The sequence below is a fragment of the Salmo trutta genome, chromosome 33, assembly GCF_901001165.1.
Source record: "Salmo trutta chromosome 33, fSalTru1.1, whole genome shotgun sequence".
NCBI lineage: Eukaryota > Metazoa > Chordata > Actinopteri > Salmoniformes > Salmonidae > Salmo > Salmo trutta.
Window position 1 is genome coordinate 28,449,335 of NC_042989.1, and position 23,960 is coordinate 28,473,294.

At 45.9% G+C, this 23,960-nt stretch overlaps 1 protein-coding gene across 1 annotated transcript in view; it reads right to left on the bottom strand.

Annotated features, from left to right (window-relative positions):
- Nucleotides 1-23,960, bottom strand: part of ush2a (Usher syndrome 2A (autosomal recessive, mild)) — a 258,301-nt gene that overhangs the window by 124,232 nt on the left and 110,109 nt on the right. Inside the window, exons 23-30 of the mRNA XM_029729287.1 lie at nucleotides 21,041-21,369; nucleotides 18,733-18,855; nucleotides 18,062-18,225; nucleotides 17,510-17,719; nucleotides 5,263-5,465; nucleotides 5,038-5,150; nucleotides 3,941-4,154; nucleotides 1,315-1,483 (exon numbers count right to left, since the gene is read on the bottom strand). Of these exons, the coding sequence (XP_029585147.1) occupies nucleotides 1,315-1,483; nucleotides 3,941-4,154; nucleotides 5,038-5,150; nucleotides 5,263-5,465; nucleotides 17,510-17,719; nucleotides 18,062-18,225; nucleotides 18,733-18,855; nucleotides 21,041-21,369 (1,525 nt within the window). The remainder of the gene's footprint in view (nucleotides 1-1,314; nucleotides 1,484-3,940; nucleotides 4,155-5,037; nucleotides 5,151-5,262; nucleotides 5,466-17,509; nucleotides 17,720-18,061; nucleotides 18,226-18,732; nucleotides 18,856-21,040; nucleotides 21,370-23,960) is intronic.

Genomic DNA, 23,960 nt, shown 5'->3' on the forward strand with positions numbered 1-23,960 from the left:
ACGCCTGAGCATGCTCCTGATGAGATGGCAGATGGTCTCCTGAGGGATCTCCTCCCAGACCTGGACTAAAGCATCCGCCAACTCCTGGACAGTCTGTGGTGCAACGTGGCGTTGGTGGATGGAGCGAGACATGATGTCCCAGATGTGCTCAATTGGATTCAGGTCTGGGGAACGGGCGGGCCAGTCCATAGCATCAATGCCTTCCTCTTGCAGGAACTGCTGACACACTCCAGCCACATGAGGTCTAGCATTGTCTTGCATTAGGAGGAACCCAGGGCCAACCGCACCAGCATATGGTCTCACAAGGGGTCTGAGGATCTCGTCTCGGTACCTAATGGCAGTCAGGCTACCTCTGGCGAGCACATGGAGGGCTGTGCGGCCCCCCAAAGAAATGCCACCCGACACCATGACTGACCCACCGTCAAACCGGTCATGCTGGAGGATGTTGCAGGCAGCAGAACGTTCTCCACGGCGTCTCCAGACTCTGTCACGTCTGTCACGTGCTCAGTGTGAACCTGCTTTCATCTGTGAAGAGCACAGGGCGCCAGTGGCGAATTTGCCAATCTTGGTGTTCTCTGGCAAATGCCAAACGTCCTGCACGGTGTTGGGCTGTAAGCACAACCCCCACCTGTGGACGTCGGGCCCTCATACCACCCTCATGGAGTCTGTTTCTGACTGTTTGAGCAGACACATGCACATTTGTGGCCTGCTGGAGGTCATTTTGTAGGGCTCTGGCAGTGCTTCTCCTGCTCCTCCTTGCACAAAGGTGGAGGTAGCGGTCCTGCTGCTGGGTTGTTGCCCTCCTACGGCCTCCTCCATGTCTCCTGATGTACTGGCCTGTCTCCTGGTAGCGCCTCCATGCTCTGGACACTACGCTGACAGACACAGCAAACCTTCTTGCCACAGCTCGCATTGATGTGCCATCCTGGATGAGCTGCACTACCTGAGCCACTTGTGTGGGTTGTAGACTCCGTCTCATGCTACCACTAGAGTGAAAGCACCGCCAGCATTCAAAAGTGACCAAAACATCAGCCAGGAAGCATAGGAACTGAGAAGTGGTCTGTGGTCCCCACCTGCAGAACCACTCATTTATTGGGGTGTCTTGCTAATTGCCTATAATTTCCACCTGTTGTCTATTCCATTTGCACAACAGCATGTGAAATTTATTGTCAATCAGTGTTGCTTCCTAAGTGGACAGTTTGATTTCACAGAAGTGAGATTGACTTGGAGTTACATTGTGTTGTTTAAGTGTTCCCTTTATTTTTTTGAGCAGTGTATATGGTTCTTGCTAAATGATGTCCTATGGGTACTCACCGGTCGCCACAGGAATGTAGTATCTTCCACAGCATTGGTGATCCGGGAGAGGTGGGAGGAGCTTCCCACCGCAGCACAGAGTGTGGGAGGAGTTTGGTGAGGGCAGGTAACGCCCCTCACAGCACAGGTGTAGAGGTTTACTGGTGTAAACCACACCATCACAACACACCTGGAGAACATACACACACACACACAAAGGAAGAAAGAAAGAGAGCGAGAGAGAGGGAGAGAGAGAGGGGGTGAGGGAAGAGAGAGATAGACACAGAGAGAGGGGGGGGAGAGTTAATTAGCTGTGTACAACATGCCCTGCTCCCTCCACCTGTGTTCACCTGTGTAGAGTATATAAAATGGCCGCTGTGTGTACTGCTCTTGTTCTACACTACGGGCCTATAATGACTCGACTGTATTATGGTATAAAGTGTGTGTCCTTGGGTACACCTGGGTTCTTTTGTCTTCATCATCCTGGTGTGTGTGTGTGTATGTCTGTGTGTGTCGCATGATTCCCGTGCTGAGGGGACAGACGTATGGCGTATGGGTAGCTTGCCAAGTTGGCAGGCTTTCAATGACATGAGGATTGCAGCAATCGTCAGACGACAAGTTAATCTGTTTAGTGAAAACAATCTCTGGGAGGAGGATGATGACTGTGTCTCCTGCATAAATAAAACTGTTTCAAACATCTGACTGTGTCTGTTGTGTTACAGCAGGAGAGCTTTACACCAGTGTTTCTCAAATACCAAGGGGAGCATTGTTTTGTTACATCCCTATACTTGCACACCTGGGCCCATATAAATAATACTTCTTAGCCTCTTACATGAGATGTACTTGTAAGTCGAAAGATTCTGAGAAAATTTTCAGAATTATGATGTTTCCTCCAAAGGATAATAATTGAACAAGTCAACTGGCTGTGCTGGTATTGGAGTGGAACACAAATGGGCTGCCCTGTGTTTCCCTGTTACTCCAGAACCAGAGTTGAATAAGGATTTCCAATTTGTTAATTTGTCATATACAAATGATATACAGCAGCAGTCAAACGTTTGGACACACCTACTCATTCTAGGGTTTTTCTTTATTTTTACTATTTTCTCCATTGTAGAATAATAGTGAAGACATCAAAACTATGAAATAACACATATGGAATCATGTAGTAACCAAAAAAGTGTTAAACAAATCAAAATATATTTTATATTTTAAATTCTTCAAAGTAGCCACCTTTTGCCTTGATTTCAGCTTTGAACAATCTTGGCATTCTCTCAACCAGCTTCATGAGGAATGCTTTTCCAACAGTCTTGAAGGAGTTCCCACATATGCTGAGCACTTGTTGGCTGCTTTTCCTTCACTCTGCGGTCCAATTCATCCCAAACCATCTCAATTGGGTTGAGGTCGGGTAATTGTGGAGGCCAGGTCATCTGATGCAGCACTCCATCACTTGCACTGGTCAAATAACCCTTACACAGCCTGGAGGTGTTTTGGGGGTCATTGTCCTGTTGAAAAACAAATGATAGCCCCACTAAGCGCAAACCAGATGGGATGGTGTATCGCTGCAGAATGCTGTGGTAGCCACGCTGGTTAAGTGTGCCTTGAATTCTAAATAAATCACAGACAGCAAAGCAGCCCCACACCATCACACCTCCATGCTTCACGGTGGGAACCACACTTGCGGAGATAATCTGTTCACCTACTCTGCAGCTCACAAAAACACGGCGGTTGGAACCAAAAATCTCAAATTTGGACTCATCAGACCATTCCACCGGTCTAATGTCCATTGCTTGTATTCTTGGCCCAATCAAATCTCTTCTTATTATTGGTGTCCTTAAGTAGGGGTTTCTTTGCAGCAATTCGACCATGAAGTCCTGATTCACACAGTCCCCTCTGAACAGTTGATATTGAGATGTGTCTGTTACTTGAACTCTGTGAAGCATTTATTTGGGCTGCAATTTCTGAGGCTGGTAACTCTAATGGACATATCCTCTGCAGCAGAGGTAACTCTGGGTCCCAGTTTCATCATTGCACTTGATGGTTTTTGCAACTGCACTTGAAGAAACTTTAAAAGTTCTTGAAATTTTCTGGATTGACTGACCTTTATGTCTTAAAGTAATGATGGACTGTCGTTTCTCTTTGCTTATTTGAGCAGTTTTTTCCATAATATGGACTTGGTCTTTTGCCAAATAGGGCTATCTTCTGTATACCACCCCTACCTTGTCACAACACAACTGATTGGCTCAAACGCATTAAGAAGGAAATAAATTACACAAATTAACTTTTAAAAAGGCACACCTGTTAATTGAAATGCAATCCAGGTGACTACCTCATGAAGCTGGCTGAGAGAATGCCAAGAGTGTGCAAAGCTGTCATCAAAGCAAAGGGTGGGTAATTTGAAGAATTTAAAGGTGTGTTTAACACTTTTTTGGTTACAACATGATTTTATATGTGTTATTTCATAGTTTTGATGTCTTCACTACTTTTCTACAATGTAGAAAATAGTCAAAATGAAAAAAGAAACCTGGAATGAGTAGGTGTGTCCAAACTTTTGACTGGTACCGTATATGAAGGGAGTTACTATGTTACTTCTATTATGTTATTATATTATATGGGCAACAACTTATTCTATGTGTAAAGAGAGAGTTACCTGTCTCTGAGGTTGGTAGCAGGACGCCCCACACACCCCTTGAGAGGCGGAGCACTGCAGGTAGGAGCATCTGACCTCTGACCTCTCACCCCCCTGGGTCACACTTGACCCCCACTCGGCCCCCCCACAGGGTCTCAGCATCTTCCTCCACACCTCGTAGCCTAGCATGATACCACAGGGCTGGCCTGGAGAAGACCACTCCACCCTCACTGATCTGGACGAGGGAAAGGAGGGGAGAGAGAGAGAGTTAGGGGAGGAAGAGAGTGAAGGAGGAGAGGGAGGCCAAACACTTGGCCAGAGAAAGAAATATCAGGATTGAGTTGAAAAGCCACACACACCACCCAGTGTGGACTGCCCCGTCTCGAGCCACTTCAGTCAGTTAAGGTGTCAGAGTGTTTTATACACTTCAAATATAGATTTTTTCTCTTTTTAACTACTGTACCTTTGGCAGATACTAACCATGAAGGAGACACACACACACACTTCTACTGCTGTGTGTGTGTCTGTCTACTTGGGCATGTGTGTGCGCATGCGTGCGTGTGTAAACCAGCATGTGCTGTAATTGTCATATTTCAATCAAACCCTAAGCCGTACCACAATTCCCTCTCTCGCTCTCTTTCTCCTTCAGTCTCTCTGTTTCTCCCACTCTTTCTCTGGGCCGGACGTAGCTTGCGTCAGAATTAATGAATTAACTATTGATTAAATTCCACTTTGGCAAATCTAGCGTGGCGAATGAATGAAGTGTTTGGGGCTCATGTAGGCCAGAGAGGGACATGTCAGGGCCATCGATCTGTGGTTAGTTTTCTACTGGGGCACAAGTTACACACCTCCTGATTATGACAGGTAGAGAAAGCTAGAGACAGGGAGGGAGGGAGGGAGGGAGGGAGAGAGGGAGGGAGGGAGAGAGAGCGCGAGAGAGAGCGCGAGAGAGAGCGAGAGAGAGAGCGAGAGAGAGAGAGAGAGAGAGAGAGAGAGGGGGAAAGGCTTCTGGCTTTGTCCACCATCACAAACACATGCATTCCTGAACACGCACACATATACACTTGCACACAAGCAAGCATGCACACACACACACTTACACACAGAGGCTAACTCACCTGGGGCTGAGCACCTGTATGTGTGGAGGTGCTATGTCGGCAGGTAGATCCTCCACTGTAGTCACCTGAGTAGCGTTACTCTTTACACACCCATACACAGTACACACCTCCACCTGTAATACACAACAAAACACACACCCTCACCTTTTACATAAAAACACACAAAACAGTACACCATCAAGTCATTCAAACCTGTAGGAGGTGAGTGATTGTGTACTACAGTACCTTTATGTCATAGACGGTGAAGGGCAGCAGTCCTCCCAGTAAGTATGATCCTGATGTGTTATCAGCAGTAGCATGTACAGTCTCGTCTAGATAGACAGAGTATTCAGTCACAGCTCCGTTAGGCTGTAAAGGGGGAGACCACAGCACACGCACTGTACTGCTGTTGACTGGAACCACCTCTGGAGGAAACACTCCCTCTGGCTCTGGGGAGTGACACACACAGGTTAGAACACCAGTTCAAAATCACTCTTTCTTTCTATCTCTGCCTTTCTCTCCCTCTTCATCTCTCTATCCCCTCCACATACTCAAAGAAAACAGACGACTGTGTGTGTGTGTGTGTGTGTGTGTGTGTGTGTGTGTGTGTGTGTGTGTGTGTGTACGTATGTATGTGTGTGTGAATGTATGTATGTGTGTGTGAATGTATGTGTGTGTGTGTGTGTGTGTGTGTGTATGTAAACTCAACAAAAAAAGAAACTTCCTCTCACTGTCAACAACATTTATTATCAGCAAACTTAACATGTGTAAATATTTGTATGAACATAACAAGATTCAACAACTGAGACATGAACTGAACAAGACCCAGAGACATGTGACTAACAGAAATGGAATAATGTGTCCCTGAACAAAAGGGGGGTCAAAATCAAAAGTAACAGTCAGTATCTGGTGTGGCCACCAGCTGCATTAAGTACTGCAGGGCATCTCCTCCTCATGGACTACACCAGATTTGCCAGTTCTTGCTGTGAGATGTTACCTCACTCTTCCACCAAGGCACCTGCAAGTTCCCAGACATTTCTGGGGGGAATGGCCCTAGCCCTCACCCTCCGATCCAACAGGTCCCAGACGTGCTCAATGGGATTGAGATCCGGGCTCTTCGCTGGCCATGGCAGAACACTGACATTCCTGTCTTGCAGGAAATCACGCACAGAACGAGCAGTATGGCTGGTGGCATTGTCATGCTGGAGGGTCATGTCAGGATGAGCCTGCAGGAAAGGTACCACATGAGGGAGGAGGATGTCTTCCCTGTAACGCACAGCCTTGAGATTGCCTGCAATGACAGCAAGTTCAGTCCGATGATGCTGTGACACACCGCCCCAGACCATGATGGACCCTCCACCTCCAAATTGATCCCGCTCCAGAGTACAGGCCTCGGTGTAATGTTCATTCCTTCGACGATGACCGCGAATCCGACCATCACCCCTGGTGAGACAAAACCGTGACTCGTCAGTGAAGAGCACTTTTTGCCATTCCTGTATGGTCCAGCGACGGTGGGTTTGTGCCCATAGGCAACAATGTTGCCGGTGATGTCTGGTGAGGACCTGCCTTACAACAGGCCTACCAACACTCAGCCCAGCGCATCTCAGCCTATTGCGGACAGTCTGAGCACTGACGGAGGGATTGTGCATTCCTGGTGTAACTCGTGCAGTTGTTGTTGCCATTCTGTACCTGTCCCGCAGGTGTGATGTCTGGATGTACCAATCCTGTGCAGGTGTTGTTACACGTGGTCTGCCACTGCGAGGACGATAAGCTGTCCGTCCTTTCTCCCTGTAGCGCTGTCTTAGGCGTCTCACAGTTCAGACATTGCAATTTATTGCCATGGCCACATTTGCAGTCCTCATGCCTCCTTGCAGCATGCCTAAGGCACGTTCACGCAGATGAGCAGGGACCCTGGGCATCTTTCTTTTGGTGTTTTTCAGAGTCAGTAGAAAGGCCTCTTTAGTGTCCTACGTTTTCATAACTGTGACCTTAATTGCCTACCGTCTGTAAGCTGTTAGTGTCTTAACGACCGTTCCACAGGTGCATGTTCATTAATTGTTTATGGTTCATTGAAGAAGCATGGGAAACAGTGTTTAAACCCTTTACAATGAAGATCTGTGAAGTTATTTGGATTTTTACAAATTATCTTTGAAAGACATGTACAGTGGATTTAAAAAGTCTACACACCCCTGTTAAAATGCCAGGTTTTTGTGATGTAAAATAATGAGACAAAGATAAATCATGTCAGAACTTTTTCCACCTTTAATGTGACCTATAACGTGAACAATTCAATTGGAAAACAAACTGAAATCTTTGAGGGGGAAAAATAAAAAATAAAAAACTCACAATAACCTGGTTGCATAAGTGTGCACACCCTTAAACTAATACTTTGTTGAAGCACCTTTTGATTTTATTACAGCACTCAGTCTTTTTGGGTAGGAGTCTATTAGCATGGCACATCTAGATGTGGCAATATTTGCACACTCTTCTTTGCAAAAGCGCTCCAAATCTGTCAGATTGCGAGGACATCTCCTGTGCACAGCCCTCTTCAGATCACCCCAGAGATGTTCAATTGGATTCAGGTCTGGGCTCTGGCTGGGGCATTCCAAAACGTTAATCTTCTTCTGGTGAAGCCATGCTTTCGTGGATTTGGATGTGTGCTTTGGGTCGTTGTCGTGCTGAAAGGTGAACTTCCTCTTCATCTTCAGCTTTCTAACGGACGCCTGAAGGTTTTGTGCCAGAATTGCCAGGTATTTGGAACTGTTCATAATTCCCTCCACAGCTGAAGAAAAACAGTCCCAAAGCATGATGCTGCCACCACCATGCTTCACTGTGGGTATGGTGTTCTTTGGGTGATGTGCAGAGTTGTTTTTGCGCCAAACATACCTTTTGGAATTATGGCCAAAAAGTTCAACCTTGGTTTCATCAGACCATAACACATTTTCCCACTTGCTTTTGGGGGACTTGATGTTTGTTTTTGCAAACTTCAGCCGGGCTTGGATGTTTTTCATTGTTAGAAAAGGCTTCCGTCTTGCCACCCTTCCCCATAGCCCATTCATATGAAGAATACGGGAGATTGTTGTCACATGTAGCACACAGCCAGTACTTGCCAGAAATTCCTGCAGTTCCTTTAATGTTGCTGTAGGCCTCTTGGAAGCCTCCCTGACCAGTTCTCTTCTCGTCTTTTCATACATTTTGGAGGGACGTCCAGTTCTTGGTAATGTCTCTGTGGTGCCATATTTTCTCCACTTGATGATGACTGTCTTCACTGTGTTCCATGGTATATGTAATGCTTTGGAAATTATTTTGTATCCTTCTCCTGACTGATATCTTTCAACAATGAGATCCCTCTGATGCTTTGGAAGCTCTCTGCGGACCATGGCTTTTGCTCTGAGATGCAACTAAGAAAATGTCAGGAAAATCCTACTAGAACAGCTGAACTTTATTTGTGATTAATCAGAGTCACTTTACATGATGGCAGGTGTGTAATGACTTCTATTTAACATGGGTTTGAATGTGATTGGTTAATTCTGAACACAGCCACATCCCCAGTTATAAAAGGGTGTGCACACTTATGCAACCAGGTTATTGTAAGGTTTTTATTTTTCATTTTTCCCCCTGGAAGATTTCAGTTTGTTTTTCAATTGAATTGTTCACATTATAGGTCACATTAACAGTAGAAAAAGTTCTGACATGATTTATCTTTGTCTCATTCTTTTACATCACAAAAACCTGGCATTTTAACAGGGGTGTGTAGACGTTTTATATCCACTGTATGTGTGTGTGTGTGTGTGTGTGTGTGTGTGTGTGTGTGTGTGTGTGTGTGTGTGTGTGTGTGTGTGAGAGAGAGAGAGAAAAAGTGTGTGTGTGCTAGTAGCCTGTAGTGGGATATCGAATCTCTCCTGTAGATTGCGAGGACAAAGAGAGGCACAAGGCAGGGCCAGGAGGTTAACTGGGATAGTCTCTCTGAAACCCAGTCCTGCTGTTATACACACTGAAGAGAGTAACTATTCCTACGCCAGCACATACACAATTAAACCCTGTGTCTACCTAACTAACTGACTGACTGATTCACAGTGAGAATATTGCCACTTTCCCCATGTAACGTTCATCTAATGATCATTGTGATATCACACAGCCCAGCCCACAGAGCAGCGGCCCAGATAGATTGAGACAAAATGACTAACATCTCCAAATTATTCTTCTTAGTGGGAACACACTTTTAATTCCCTCCTAACACACTTACCCAATTCATTCCCTCCTAACACACTTACCCAATTCATTCCCTCCTAACACACTTACCCAATTCATTCCCTCCTAACACACTTACCCAATTCATTCCCTCCTAACACACTTACCCAATTCATTCCCTCCTAACACACTTACCCAATTCATTCCCTCCTAACACACTTACCCAATTCATTCCCTCCTAACACACTTACCCAATTCATTCCCTCCTAACACACTTACCCAATTCATTCCCTCCTAACACACTTACCCAATTCATTCCCTCCTAACACACTTACCCAATTCATTCCCTCCTAACACACTTACCCAATTCATTCCCTCCTAACACACTTACCCAATTCATTCCCTCCTAACACACTTACCCAATTCATTCCCTCCTAACACACTTACCCAATTCATTCCCTCCTAACACACTTACCCAATTCATTCCCTCCTAACACACTTACCCAATTCATTCCCTCCTAACACACTTACCCAATTCATTCCCTCCTAACACACTTACCCAATTCATTCCCTCCTAACACACTTACCCAATTCATTCCCTCCTAACACACTTACCCAATTCATTCCCTCCTAACACACTTACCCAATTCATTCCCTCCTAACACACTTACCCAATTCATTCCCTCCTAACACACTTACCCAATTCATTCCCTCCTAACACACTTACCCAATTCATTCCCTCCTAACACACTTACCCAATTCATTCCCTCCTAACACACTTACCCAATTCATTCCCTCCTAACACACTTACCCAATTCATTCCCTCCTAACACACTTACCCAAACCCAACCCAGTGCACTACATTTCACTTCCACGATAGCATTATCAACGCTAGACTCAACACCAGACACACAAACACATGAATGGAGGCACACAGACACACATTCACATAAAAACACACACTGAAAATGTGCGCCTGGTTTTTTAATTATCTGTGTGAATGCGTTTGTCTGTGACTGTGTGTGTGTGTGTGTATAACAGTGGTTACAGATCTATGGCCTTAGGGCAGTAGAATAATGTAATGGATGGACCCCTGGAGCCTCTAAGCTAAATGACCCGTGGCCCGCTTTTAGCAGCTAACAACTTTCTAATGTTTTTAATGCACTTTTTACTATGCTGATCTGATTAGGTGGAGAGAGAGACAGAGGGAGGGAGGGGGAGAGAGAGAGAGAGAGAGAGAGAGACAACGCTCTATATAGCCATAATATGACATTTGAAATGTCTTTATTCTTTTGGAACTTCTGTGAGCGTAATGCCCCTTATATTTAAATTGAAAAATTGAAAGAGAGAAAGATAAGAGAAAACCCACAGTACCTACAGAGATGGAGTCTTGATCTTGAGACACTGGAGACCATGGTCGTGGTCTAGGTCTACGCTAATGGTATTAAAGAACACTGTAGTCTTTGTAGTGTGAAGGGATCTGGCTTTTTAAATGGAAGCCAGATGGGCATGCAATGGTTCATGTTTAGGAAGATGATGTTTTAAGATGGTTGGCCTTGGTCTGGGTCTTCTTTTTCTACATTTAGGGCAACATTTTCCTGTTACAAGAAATACATGCGCTGTGAAATAAAGTTCCGTTCCGTTCTAAATAACGGGAGCTCCGATAGTTGTGAGGAATAATTATCTTTTTACATCAGCACATGTATCAATATGTTCTATTGTTTTGTTAAGCTACATGCTTGTGTGGCTAAATAGGGGGTAAAACTGTTGAGGCATGCAGAAGGCTGTTTCTCAAACTAGAGTCACATAAGAAACCACTTGATACTGAAATACAATAACGGGCTCAGAGTGTACAGGAAGTGCGTCACGAGGTTGGGACCAACCTGCACGCCAACGATAGGATGAGTAAGTTTAAACCATGCTCATCCTCCCTCTGACAGGCCAGCAGTGAGCGGGAACTATCTCTGTCAGAGCATTTAAAGAAGAACAAAGCAATTGTCGTTCTCTTCTCTGTCTGCTCTGCGTGGTGTTACAGTGAGACCGTATATACGAACATCATATTTACCATTCAAGTGTTTGCATTAATTAAAGTACAAAGAAATCAGAAGTTACTCTGTGCTAACTATTTTGTTCTGATACCAGATTCGAATTGACGCAACCCAACATAGTGTATCGTAACTATCTTTGTACATGATGTTTCCGCCACCATTTCCTATGACCGAAAAGAGCTTCTGGACGTAATAGCTATCACTAACCTTGATTTAGATGAGAACTACTAGTTCAATGAGTCTGGGGCAAAGGACATATTGATTATTCCGGGCCAGGCCCAAATCCCCGACACTTGGAGAAGGCGGTGCTATAAAAGCCAGCGTGCGGGATACCAGTTGAGACTACGTTGGAGAGTGGATAAACCTCCTCTTGCACGTTCTATTGGCGAATAAACTGCACGAGCTCCGTTCGAGACTATCAATGTGATCTGAAGAACTGTAATATCCTTTCATCAACATTTTTCGTCGCTGTCTATTTACCACCACAAACTAATGCTGACACTAAGACCGCACTCAACGACCTGTATAGGGCCATAAGGAAACAAGAAAATGCTCACCCAAAGACAGCACTTCTAAAGGCCAGGGATTTTAATGCAGGAAAACTGCCATGTTTCCTAATTTCTACCACAATGCCACTTGCGCAACTAGAGGCAAAAAAACTTTACATCACCTTTACTCCACACACAGAGACGCATACAAAGCTCTCCGTCGCCCTCTGTTTGGCAAATCTGACCATAACTATATCCTCCTGATTCATGCTCACAAACAAAAACTCAAACAGGATGTACACACTCAATACGGAAGTGGTCAGGTGAAGCTACAGGACTGTTTCGCTAGCACAGACTGGAATATGTTCCGGGATTCATCCGATGGCATTGAGAAATTTATCACATCAGTCACTGGCTTCATTAATAAGTGCATTGAGGACATCGCCCTCACAGTGACCGTGCGTACATATCCCAACCAGAATCCTGGATTATAGGCAACATCCACACTGAGCTAAAGGCTAGAGCTGGTGCTTTCAAGGAGCGGGACACTAATCCGGACGCTTATAAGAAATCCTGCTACACCCTCAGACGAACCATTAAACAGGCAATGCGTCAATAAAGGATGGAATCCTACTACACCGACTCTGATGCTCGTCGGATATGGCAGGGCTTGCAAACTAACACGGATTACAAACCCAGCCGCGAGCTGTCCAGTGACTCAAGCCTACCAGACAAGCTAAATACCTTCTATGCTCGATTTGAGGAAAGCTGTTTTGGACGACTGCGTGATGACACTCTCCGTAGCTGATATGAGTAAGACCTTTCAACAGGTTAAGGGCCAACAAGGCCAATTAGGGGAGGGATGGTAGGGTTAAGTGGAAAATAATAAAGAAAGAAAATATGGGCCTCCCGAGTGGCGCAGCAGTCTAAGGCACTGCATCTCAGTGCTAGAGGCGTCACTAGAGATCCAGGTTCGATCCCGGGTTGTATCACAACCGGCTGCGATCGGGAATCCCATAGGGTGGCACACAATTGGCGCAGCGTTAAGGGAGGGTTTGGCCAGGGTAGGCTGTCATTGTAAATAACAATTTGTTCTTAACTGACTTGCTTAGTAAAATAAAAATATATTATATTTACCCCAAAATATATGGGGGTTGGAAATGATTCAGATAGTCACAATCTATCTGCAATATTAAAGCTGATCTACCCCCCAATCATCAAGATAGCCGACGACATGACGGTGGTAGGCCTGATCACTGACGATGGTAACACAGCCTATAGGGATGAAGTCAGAGACCAGTGTAGCGCCAGGACAACAACGTCAGCAAGACTGATCGTAGACTACAGGAAATGGAGTGTCGAGCAAGCCCCCATTCACATCGACTGGGCTGTGGTGGAGCGTGTTGAGAGTTTTAAGTTCCTCAGTGTCAACAACACTAAGGACCTACCATGGTCCAAACACACCACCACAGTCTTGACAAGGGCACGACAACTCCTCCTCACCCTCAGAAGGCTGAAAATATTTGGCATGGGCCCTCAGATCCTCAAAAACTTGTCAGCGGAAGACCCTAAAAATTGTCAAAGACTGCAGCCACCCAAACTCATAGATTGTTCTCTAAGCTACCGAACGGCAAGCTCTACCGGAGTACCAAGTGTGGGAACAAAAGGCTCCTGAACAACTTCTACCCCCAAGCCATAAGACTGCTGAACAGTTCATTAAAAGGCTACCCTGACTATTTACATTGACCCCCTTTTTTTCCCACTGGCTCTATGCACACTCACTGGACTCCACACCCACTCACACATACTACACTACAACACACACACACACACACACACACACACACACACACACAAAACACACAAAACACACAGACATGCATATTGACACCAAACACTTGATCGGAAGAGGTTGGGTCCTGGTCTGGGGCTTGTTTGTTTAGTTTTTTTAATTTAAAGGTTCTCTACGCATTTTTCAGAATGTATGGAATTCTATTTATTTACTACTACAAGTTCAACATAGATATTAAGGTCTATTTGCAGGTGGTGTTGTGGTTCCAGAGGGGTTAAGTCGTGGTGTTGTGGTTCCAGAGGGGTTACGTCGTGGTGTTGTGGTTCCAGAGGGGTTACGTCGTGGTGTTGTGGTTCCAGAGGGGTTACGTCGTGGTGTTGTGGTTCCAGAGGGGTTACGTCGTGGTGTTGTGGTTCCAGAGGGGTTACGTCGTGGTGTTGTGGTTCCAGAGGGGTTAAGTCGTGGTGGTGTGGTTCCAGAGGGGTTAAGTCGTGGTGTTGTGGTTCCAGAGGGGTTAAGTCGTGGTGGTGTGGTTCCAGAAGGGTTAAGTTGTGGTGTTGTGGTTCCAGAGGGGTTAAGTCGTGGTGTTGTGGTTCCAGAGGGGTTAAGTCGTGGTGTTGTGGTTCCAGAGGGGTTAAGTCGTGGTGGTGGTGTTGGGGTTCTAGAGGGGTTAAGTCGTGGTGTTGTGGTTCCAGAGGGGTTAAGTCGTGGTGTTGTGGTTCCAGAGGGGTTACGTCGTGGTGTTGTGGTTCCAGAGGGGTTACGTCGTGGTGGTGGTGTTGTGGTTCTAGAGGGGTTACGTCGTGGTGGTGGTGTTGTGGTTCCAGAGGGGTTAAGTTGTGGTGTTGTGGTTCCAGAAGGGTTAAGTCGTGGTGTTGTGGTTCCAGAGGGGTTACGTCGTGGTGTTGTGGTTCCAGAAGGGTTAAGTCGTGGTGTTGTGGTTCCAGAGGGGTTAAGTCGTGGTGGTGGTGTTGTGGTTCCAGAGGGGTTAAGTCGTGGTGGTGGTGTTGTGGTTCTAGAGGGGTTACGTCGTGGTGGTGTTGTTGTAGTTCTAGAGGGGTTAAGTCGTGGTGTTGTGGTTCTAGATGGGTTAAGTCATGGTGGTGGTGTTGTAGTTCTAGAGGGGTTAAGTTGTGGTGGTGTAATTGTGGTTCTAGAGGGGTTAAGTTGTGGTGGTATTGTTGTTGTGGTTCTAGAGTGCTTAAGTCATGGTGGTGGTGTTGTTGTGGTTCTAGAGGGGTTAAGTCATGGTGGTGGTGTTGTGGTTCTAGAGGGGTTAAGTCATGGTGGTGGTGTTGCTGTGGTTCTAGAGGGGTTAAGTCATGGTGGTGGTGTTGCTGTGGTTCTAGAGCGGTTAGGTCGTAGTAGTGGTGTTGTTGTGGTTCTAGAGGGGTTAAGTCGTGGTGGTGGTGTTGCTGTCATCCTAGAAGGGTTAAGTCATGGTGTTGCTGTGGTTCTCGAGGGGTTAGGTCTTGGTGGTGGTGTTGTTGTGGTCCTAGAGGTGTTAAGTCATGGTGGTGTTGTTATGGTTTTAAAGGGGTTTTGTCATGGTGGTGTTTTTGTGGTTCTAGAGGGTTTAAGTCATAGTGGTGGTGTTGTGGTTCTAGAGGGGTTAAGTCGTGGTGGTGGTGGTGTTGTGGTTCTAGAAGGGTTAAATCGTGGTGGTGGTGGTGTTGTGGTTCTAGAGGGGTTAGGTCTTGGTGGTGGTGTTGTGGATCTAGAGGGGTTAAGTCATGGTGGTGTTGTTGTGGTTCTAGAGGGTTTAAGTCGTAGTGGTGGTGTTGTGGTTCTAGAGGGGTTAAGTCGTGGTGGTGGTGTTGTTGTGGTTCTAGAGGGTTTAAGTCGTAGTGGTGGTGTTGTGGTTCTAGAGGGGTTAAGTCGTGATGGTGGTGTTGTGGTTCTAGAGGGGTTAAGTCGTGGTGGTGGTGTTGTGGTTCTAGAGGGTTTAAGTCGTAGTGGTGGTGTTGTGGTTCTAGAGGGGTTTTGTCATGGTGGTGTTGTTGTGGTTCTAGAGGGGTTAGGTCTTGGTGGTCATGTTGTTGTGGTCCTAGAGGGGTTAAGTCATGGTGGTGGTGTTGTGGTTCTAGAGGGGTTAAGTCGTGGTGGTGGTGTTGTGGGTCTAGAGGGGTTGCGTCGTGGTGGTGTTGTTGTGGTTCTAGAGGGGTTTTGTCATGGTGGTGTTGTTGGTTTGGTTCTAGAGGGGTTAAGTCATGGTGGTGGTGTTGTTGTGGTTCTAGATGGGTTAAGCCATGGTGGTTGTGTTGTGTTCTAGAGGGGTTAAGTTGTGGTGGTGTTGTTGTGGTTCTAGAGGGGTTAAGTCATGGTGGTGGTGTTGTTGTGGTTCTAGAGGGGTTAAGTCATGGTGGTGGTGTCATGGTTCTAGAGGGGTTAAGTCGTGGTAGTGTTGTGGTTGTTCTAGAGGGGTTAAGTCGTGGTGGTGGTGTTGTGGTTCTAGAGGGGTTAAGTCGGGGTGGTGTTGTTGTTGTGGTTCTAGAGGGGTTCATTCATGGTGGTGGTGTTGTTGTGGTTCTAGAGGGGTTAAGTCGTGGTGGTGGTGTTGTTGTGGTTCTAGAGGGGTTAATTTGTGGTGGTGGTGTTGTTGTGGTCCTAGAGGGGTTAAGTCGTGGTGGTGGTGTTGTTGTGGTTCTAGAGGGGTTTTAAGTCATGGTGGTGGTGTTTTGTGGTTCTAGAGGGGTTAAGTCGTGGTGGTGGTGTTGTTGTGGTTCTAGAGGGGTTAAGTCGTGGTGGTGTTGTTGTTGTGGTTCTAGAGGGGTTAAGTCATGGTGGTGGTGTTGTTGTGGTTCTAGAAGGGTTAAGTCATGGTGGTGTTGTTGTTGTGGTTCTAGAGGGGTTAAGTCATGGTGGTGGTGTTATGGTTCTAGAGGGGTTAAGTCGTGGTAGTGTTGTTGTTGTTCTAGAGAGGTTAAGTTGTGGTGGTGGTGTTGTGGTTCTAGAGGGGTTAAGTCTGGGTGGTGTTGTTGTTGTGGTTCTAGAGGGGTTAAGTTGTGGTGGTGGTGGTGTTGTGGTTCTAGAGGGGTTAGGCCTTGGTGGTGTTGTTATGGTTCTAGAGGGGTTAAGTCGTGGTGAGTTGTTGTGGTTCTAGACGGGTTGGGTCTTGGTGTAGATGTAGTTGGCGATAAACTGGGTCTTGTTGTAGATATGGTTCCTTCTGGGTTGAGTCTTGGCCTAGAAGGGGTTTTTGAGAGTTCAGGTCTGGTTCTGGATGTGGTAACTAAAGGATATGTTATTGTCATGGATATGGTTCTTGAGGTTTCTAGTCTTGAACTAGATGTGGTTCCTAAGGGGTGGAGTCTTGGTCTAGATGTGGTTCTCAAGGGTTCTAGTCTTGGTCTAGATGTGTTTCCTAAGGGGTGGAGTCTTGGTCTAGATGTGGTTCTCAAGGGTTCTAGTCTTGGTCTAGATGTGGTTCCTAAGGGGTGGAGTCTTGGTCTAGATGTGGTTCCTAAGGGGTGGAGTCTTGGTCTAGATGTGGTTCTCAAGGGTTCTAGTCTTGGTTTAAAAGTGGTTCCTAAGGGGTGGAGTCTTGGTCTCGATGTGGTTCCTATTGGTATCTGGATGTAGGATTCCAGGGGACTGGTCTTGGTCTCGGTTTCCATGGCTCCGGTGTTGACTCCATCTCTGCAGGTTAGGGTCTGGAGGATTGATTCTAATACCACACCAACCCTATTAGCACTGACCAGCACCCTGCTTCCTCCCGCCCCACCCTGCTCTAGGTGAGTTTGACAAACCCTGCTCTAGGTGAGTTTGACAAACCCTGCTCTAGGTGAGTGTGAGTGTGTGTGTGTGGGGGGGGGGGGGGGGGGCGGGGCAGTGTGCTGGTCAGAGCTAATAGCGTTGGTGTGGTATTAGAATCACTGGGACCTTCTATTGATCTGGGACCTGTTATTTCACAATACACTCCAACACATTTCACAACACCACCCATCCACAGCACGCACACACACCCTTCTCACCTCCATCTTCAGTAGTACAGTTGACCTCGATATTAGAAGTGTTGTAAGCCCCATTGGACACCTGCAGGGAAACCCTGTAGTGCGTGTTGGGCTGCAGGTCACCTATCACCGTGGAATCAACCCCGGGTGGGAAGGTCAGAGTTCGTCTGAGGTGAGAGGATTCGACCCTGAGTGTGTAGAGTTCCACCTCACCCTGGAGATCCTGTTGAGCTGAGGGGTGGAGAGAGACAGTTGACAGAGAACTTATTGTCATAATCAACATTTGGCGTCTGGTAGCCTAACATTTAAGAGAGTTGGGCCAGTAACCGTAAGGTTGCTGGTACGAATCCCTGAGCCGACTAGGTGATAAATATGTATATGTGCAATTGAGTAAGGCACTTAATCCTAATTGCTCCTGCTAAATTACTAAAATATAAAATGTAACATGACAATATGGAAAAGGTTCCTAGAACAGCATAGTAGTCTCGTCCTACCCTACTGAATAAGGTCCTGTTTATGTGAATAACAGTTCTAGTTCAGACTATCATGACAGTATTAAATATAGCTTCTTACAGGGTTCTGTCCAGCTGATGTGTATGGATGTATGGTCGATGGTCTGGACAGACAGAGAGGGCGGGTGGAGGGGTACTCCTGCCAGGGTAACACCCGTAGCCAGCTGTCCTGTAGAGTAGCCCACGTCATTATAGACCAGTAACTGGTACTGGTACCATGTGAACCTACAGCGTCGAAATGGACCAGGCAAAGGTTAGACAACACACACTTGCATTCAGGCACATACAAAGACACGCACACATGCACTCACACACACATACTGTACCAAAACACATCCTGTTTCAAAAGTGGTGCAATATCTAGGCCAATGCAAAACAATTACTAGCAACAAGGGCTAACACAAACGTCAATCGATTATATTTCCACTATGAACAATCTAGGCCAGCATAGCAGTGAAAGTCCAGAAAACTGCTTAAACTGCTTATGTATCTAAAAGTGTCTAACTTGAAGCTAGAGTAAACGTCAGTAGTGGAGAGAGAAGCCTTTTAGCAAGCACAGGGACAAAATCAGCTGCTGCCGAGTGCCAGCCAGAGATTAGCACAAAATAATTAAATTATTTGAATATTTGCTTAATGTATCTTTGAGCGGCATTAAAAGATGGCATCGGAGCGCGAAACAGCTCTGTACACAGTGGCGGCGGTTTGCTCTAAAGCTAATTTTGGTAATCTCACCTGCTAAGGCCTTTATCTTGGTGAAACAATTTGTCTCCGGCGTAAACATTGAACCAGCGATGGAGATCTGCCGGGGCCTGCGCGGCCAGCGGCTGACGGCTTTTACGTCTGAGCAGCTCGTATCTGAGGACCACACCAAACACACGGATAATCACACACACATACACACACAAACACACACGCAAACACAGTCTATTTCCCTCTATCCCTCTATTCTCTTTCTCTCTGTCTCTCTCTTTCCACCCCTCTCTGTCTCTTTCTCTATAACTCTATCCCTCTATCACTCTTTCTTCTGCAGTCTCTCTTTCTCCCGCTCTATTCTCTAATTCCTGTGGTGTTAGTGTTATTCACTCTCACAGTGATGTTAATGTGGGCTGCAATCAGAAGAGCAGGCCTTAATTCCAGCTTTCATAAACCAACTTAAACAAACACACTGATCTGAGCTGTGGAGGGGAAAGTACTCATGAATTGTAATGGTTTACCATGAAAACAGACTGTTATTTAGCTCGTAATCGTGACGAGAACAGAGTAGGAACTAAAGTTGTAAATACTCACACACACAGATAACGAGCTAGATAATTAACACTCATGTTAACGCAAGTCTCTGTCTGGTTCAGTGAAGAGTGTGTGAGACTATTCAGAGTAATACTGATATGGATGTTGGATTCTAGTGCTACGTAGATGTTGGATGCTAGTGCTGTGTAGATGTTGGATGCTAGTGCTACGTAAATGTTGGATGCTAGTGCTGTGTAGATGTTGGATGCTAGTGCTACGTAGATGTTGGATGCTAGTGCTGTGTAGATGTTGGATGCTAGTGCTGTGTAGATGTTGGATGCTAGTGCTACGTAGATGTTGGATGCTAGTGCTGTGTAGATGTTGGATGCTAGTGCTGTGTAGATGTTGGATGCTAGTACTGTGTAGATGTTGGATGCTAGTGCTATGTAGATGTTGGATGCTAGTGCTGTGTAGATGTTGGATGCTAGTGCTGTGTAGATGTTGGATGCTAGTGCTACGTAGATGTTGGATGCTAGTGCTACGTAGATGTTGGATGCTAGTGCTACGTAGATGTTGGATGCTAGTGCTATGTAGATGTTGGATGCTAGTACTGTGTAGATGTTGGATGCTAGTGCTGTGTAGATGTTGGATGCTAGTACTGTGTAGATGTTGGATGCTAGTGCTGTGTAGATGTTGGATGCTAGTGCTGTGTAGATGTTGGATGCTAGTGCTGTGTAGATGTTGGATGCTAGTGCTACGTAGATGTTGGATGCTAGTGCTGTGTAGATGTTGGATGCTAGTGCTATGTAGATGTTGGATGCTAGTGCTGTGTAGATGTTGGATGCTAGTGCTATGTAGATGTTGGATGCTAGTGCTATGTAGATGTTGGATGCTAAGCTGTGTAGATGTTGGATGCTAAGCTGTGTAGATGTTGGATGCTAGTGCTATGTAGATGTTGGATGCTAGTACTGTGTAGATGTTGGATGCTAGTGCTGTGTAGATGTTGGATGCTAGCGCTGTGTAGATGTTGGATGCTAGTGCTGTGTAGATGTTGGATGCTAGTGCTGTGTAGATGTTTGATGCTAGTGCTGTGTAGATGTTGGATGCTAGTGCTGTGTAGATGTTGGATGCTAGTGCTATGTAGATGTTGGATGCTAGTGCTATGTAGATGTTGGATGCTAGTGCTATGTAGATGTTGGATGCTAGTGCTGTGTAGATGTTGGATGCTAGTGCTGTGTAGATGTTGGATGCTAGTGCTGTGTAGATGTTGGATGCTAGTGCTATGTAGATGTTGGATGCTAAACTGTGTAGATGTTGGATGCTAGTGCTGTGTAGATGTTGGATGCTAAACTGTGTAGATGTTGGATGCTAGTGCTGTGTAGATGTTGGATGCTAGTGCTGTGTAGATGTTGGATGCTAGTGCTGTGTAGATGTTGGATGCTAGTGCTACGTAGATGTTGGATGCTAAGCTGTGTAGATGTTGGATGCTAGTGCTGTGTAGATGTTGGATGCTAGTGCTGTGTAGATGTTGGATGCTAGTGCTGTGTAGATGTTGGATGCTAGTGCTGTGTAGATGTTGGATTCTAGTGCTATGTAGATGTTGGATGCTAGTGCTATGTCTGATCTTAGCATACTGGGGCTCAGCTACAGCAGCTGCTTGAACTCTAACTGACCATCATCTACTTTACAACCTGACACACATTTACACACAGATTTACCTTTCTGCATATTATTTGTGTTGTGTATCTCTACCTCACAACTAGAACCCTGGGTTTCCCTAAACTAAGTGGCCTGGTAATAATACAACATTTACCTGAGGTTAGGTCCGTTGGGCCTGTCGGGAGGTTGCCAGGATACGGCCAGGAAGGACTCACTGACGGCCACCACTGCCAGTGGTGCCAGGTCCTGGGGGATTGTGGGTAGTGTAGTCACGGCAGTGGGCAGGCTCTCTGTGCAACCCCCAATAAGGCCACCCCCGGAGGAGCAGGCCAGGACGGTGACCAGGTAGTCAGTGTAGGGCACCAGGTCTGTTACCGTGACGATGAGGTTGGACAGGTCGTCGTGGGATACGCGCGGGTCGGGAAGGCGGATCTCATAGCGGTCGATCACTCCGTTAGCGATGACAGGAGGGGACCACATGACCTGAGGAGAGAGGGAGGGAGGCACACACAAACACACACAGACACAAACACACACAGACACGCACACAAACACACACGCACAAAGTCATGTGGATATTCTCAATTCTTACCAGGGAAACACTGAAGGCTGTTAGTATGCAATCAACTGACATCATCTCTCCCAGAGTGCAGTGCAGAGGTGCAAGCGGCCGAGGGAGGCCTGTGATCGGCAGTTCAGAATGTTATGTGCTTTAGAACGCTTTTAGATGGATGAGTTCCAGGAAGTGATGTTGTACTGTACAGTGTGTGCTTGCGCATGCCTACGTGTGTATGTATGTATGGGAATTACATGCTTGTGTGCGTACAGCTCTGCACCGTGCAGAAAGAGAGAGACACCCTGACATTGATCTGAGTGGCAGATTCCCTTCAACACATTTAAAACACATTTCATCCTTGCAGGCCAACATGCTAAAATAATGAAACCGCAGTAATGGAATTGTTATATACAAAAACTACAGCATGTTGCCTAGCTAGCACTGCCTGCGTGTGATTTTGTCAGCATTTCAGGGAATTAAAAAGGCTAAAAGTGTGTGGAATTGCTATGCAGTTCAAAGCGGAGCTTGTAGAGACAGTGTGTGATTAGGAAGAGGAATTCAACTGCTCTGATTTTCGGTAAATAGGTGAGAAAATGAGGTAATTGTATGACCCGTAACACACACACACACATATACACACACACATGCATAGGGTGGGGTGGCGTTAGGTAGCTCATTTGCCAGAGTGTGGGTGCTTACGGATGTCATTTCCAGATTGAATGCCCTGATGTAATCTGTGGATGGTGGAGATCAGAGAGGAGAGAGATAGAGGCCTGGGACTGACAGGTACAGGAAAGGGCTATTCACACACACACACACACACACTACCAATAAGTAAGGGCTCAGGGCTGTGTGTGTGTGTGTGCGTGTGTGTGTGTGTGTATGTGCTTGTGTGTGTGTGCGTTTGGCGTGTGTGTGTGTGATGGCCTTCACTTCCCTTTCTTTCAGTTTCTAAATAACTAGAAAAACATAGGAATAAAAAAACTAAAAAAACAAAGCTTAGCTGAAAAAGAAGTAACAAATCACAAATCTGGCTGTTAATAAACACACCAAACACTAAACTGCAGGAAGCCCCAGTGATTACTAAGACAACCAGACAAAACACACTGAGACCATTGAACCAGTCTGTTGGTAAATAAATAAACTGCTGAATAAACTGCTAAATATGCAAATAGCAGAACCAGTCTTAGCGTCTTACACGTGTAACTCTTCTCACCTCGTTAGCCATGTAAACGCAGCTGTTAACAAATGAATGAAATAACAATTGTCTGAAAAAACAACAACAAATAGAAGTCAGGGTTGGGGGAAATTAATTATTCAAACTAGTTTATGTAAATAGCGTCTTTGTTTGAAGTCACCAGCACTTCAGTCTGTGTTTCTGGCACTTTCTCAAGACTAGAGGAAGAGACAGAGAAGTGTGTGTGTGTGTGTGTGTGTGTGTGTGTGTGTGTGTGTGTGTGTGTGCATGCGTGCGTGCGTGAGTGAGTGTGTGCGTGTGTTTGTGTGTGTACGTGTGGACCCCCTGTGTGTGTATGTGTGTGTGTGTGGAGTCTGTGGGTGTATTGGTACAAAGAGGACCGCTAAGCTGCAAAGCCTGTTTGGTGACATGAATTCCCCCTGAATGGTGTTTGTCAGGCAGCAAGGCCCTGCTAGCTAGGCTTCTCTCTCTCTCTCTCTCTCTCTGAAGACCCCTCTATTCAACCAGCAGGCACACTGCTAGGGTTTATACCACCTTAAAACACTGATAGCACCCTGGATAGAATTACTCAGGTTCTGGGAAGAAGCTTTATTGTCCTTAGTAAAGTACCAGAGGAGGTAGGATTGAGGTAAAGGCAAACTTAGTCTGAGATTTATATAGTAATCATGAATGGAAAACAGTTGGATTCTCAGATTCCAGTATGATTTTAAAGAGAGAGGCAGACGGGAACAAGAAAGAGAAAGAAAGGAAAAAAATAGAGAAAGAGAGATCAGTAGATGGAGAGAGCAGTTGTGCTGGTATCTGATACGTATTCATTCCATGCTTCCTGACAACAAATTGCAATGTAATACAGAGCGAGAGAGAGAGTTATACCTGGGTCTCAGTGAACACTATTGTTTTTTTGCATTACCACGGTCAGACATAAACAGGAAGTGTGTAATTGAGCTGAACCAGGAAGAAACACTAAGAAACAAATTACCTCTGACCCCAAAAGCATCGTGACGACAGGGTTGTGTCTGAAATGATGACAGGAATTTGCATTTTCATACAGTTAGCATTAGTGCAGGGGCGTGTGTATATGAATGTATGTGTGCATGCGTGTGTGTGTGGGCGGGATGGGCTAATTTCTTCATTCATACTTAGCTAGAGTCTTGTTAATATGGCCGACAGGAAGGAATTCACTACAGACAGGGTCGTGACCCTGCCTACTTCCTGAAGGGGACCTTGAGTTTAGTGACTGTCTGAAACACCGTTTTGTAAGTGTGTGTGTGTGCGTTATATGAGAGAGAGAGAGCTCAGGGAGGAAACTGTTCAAAATGA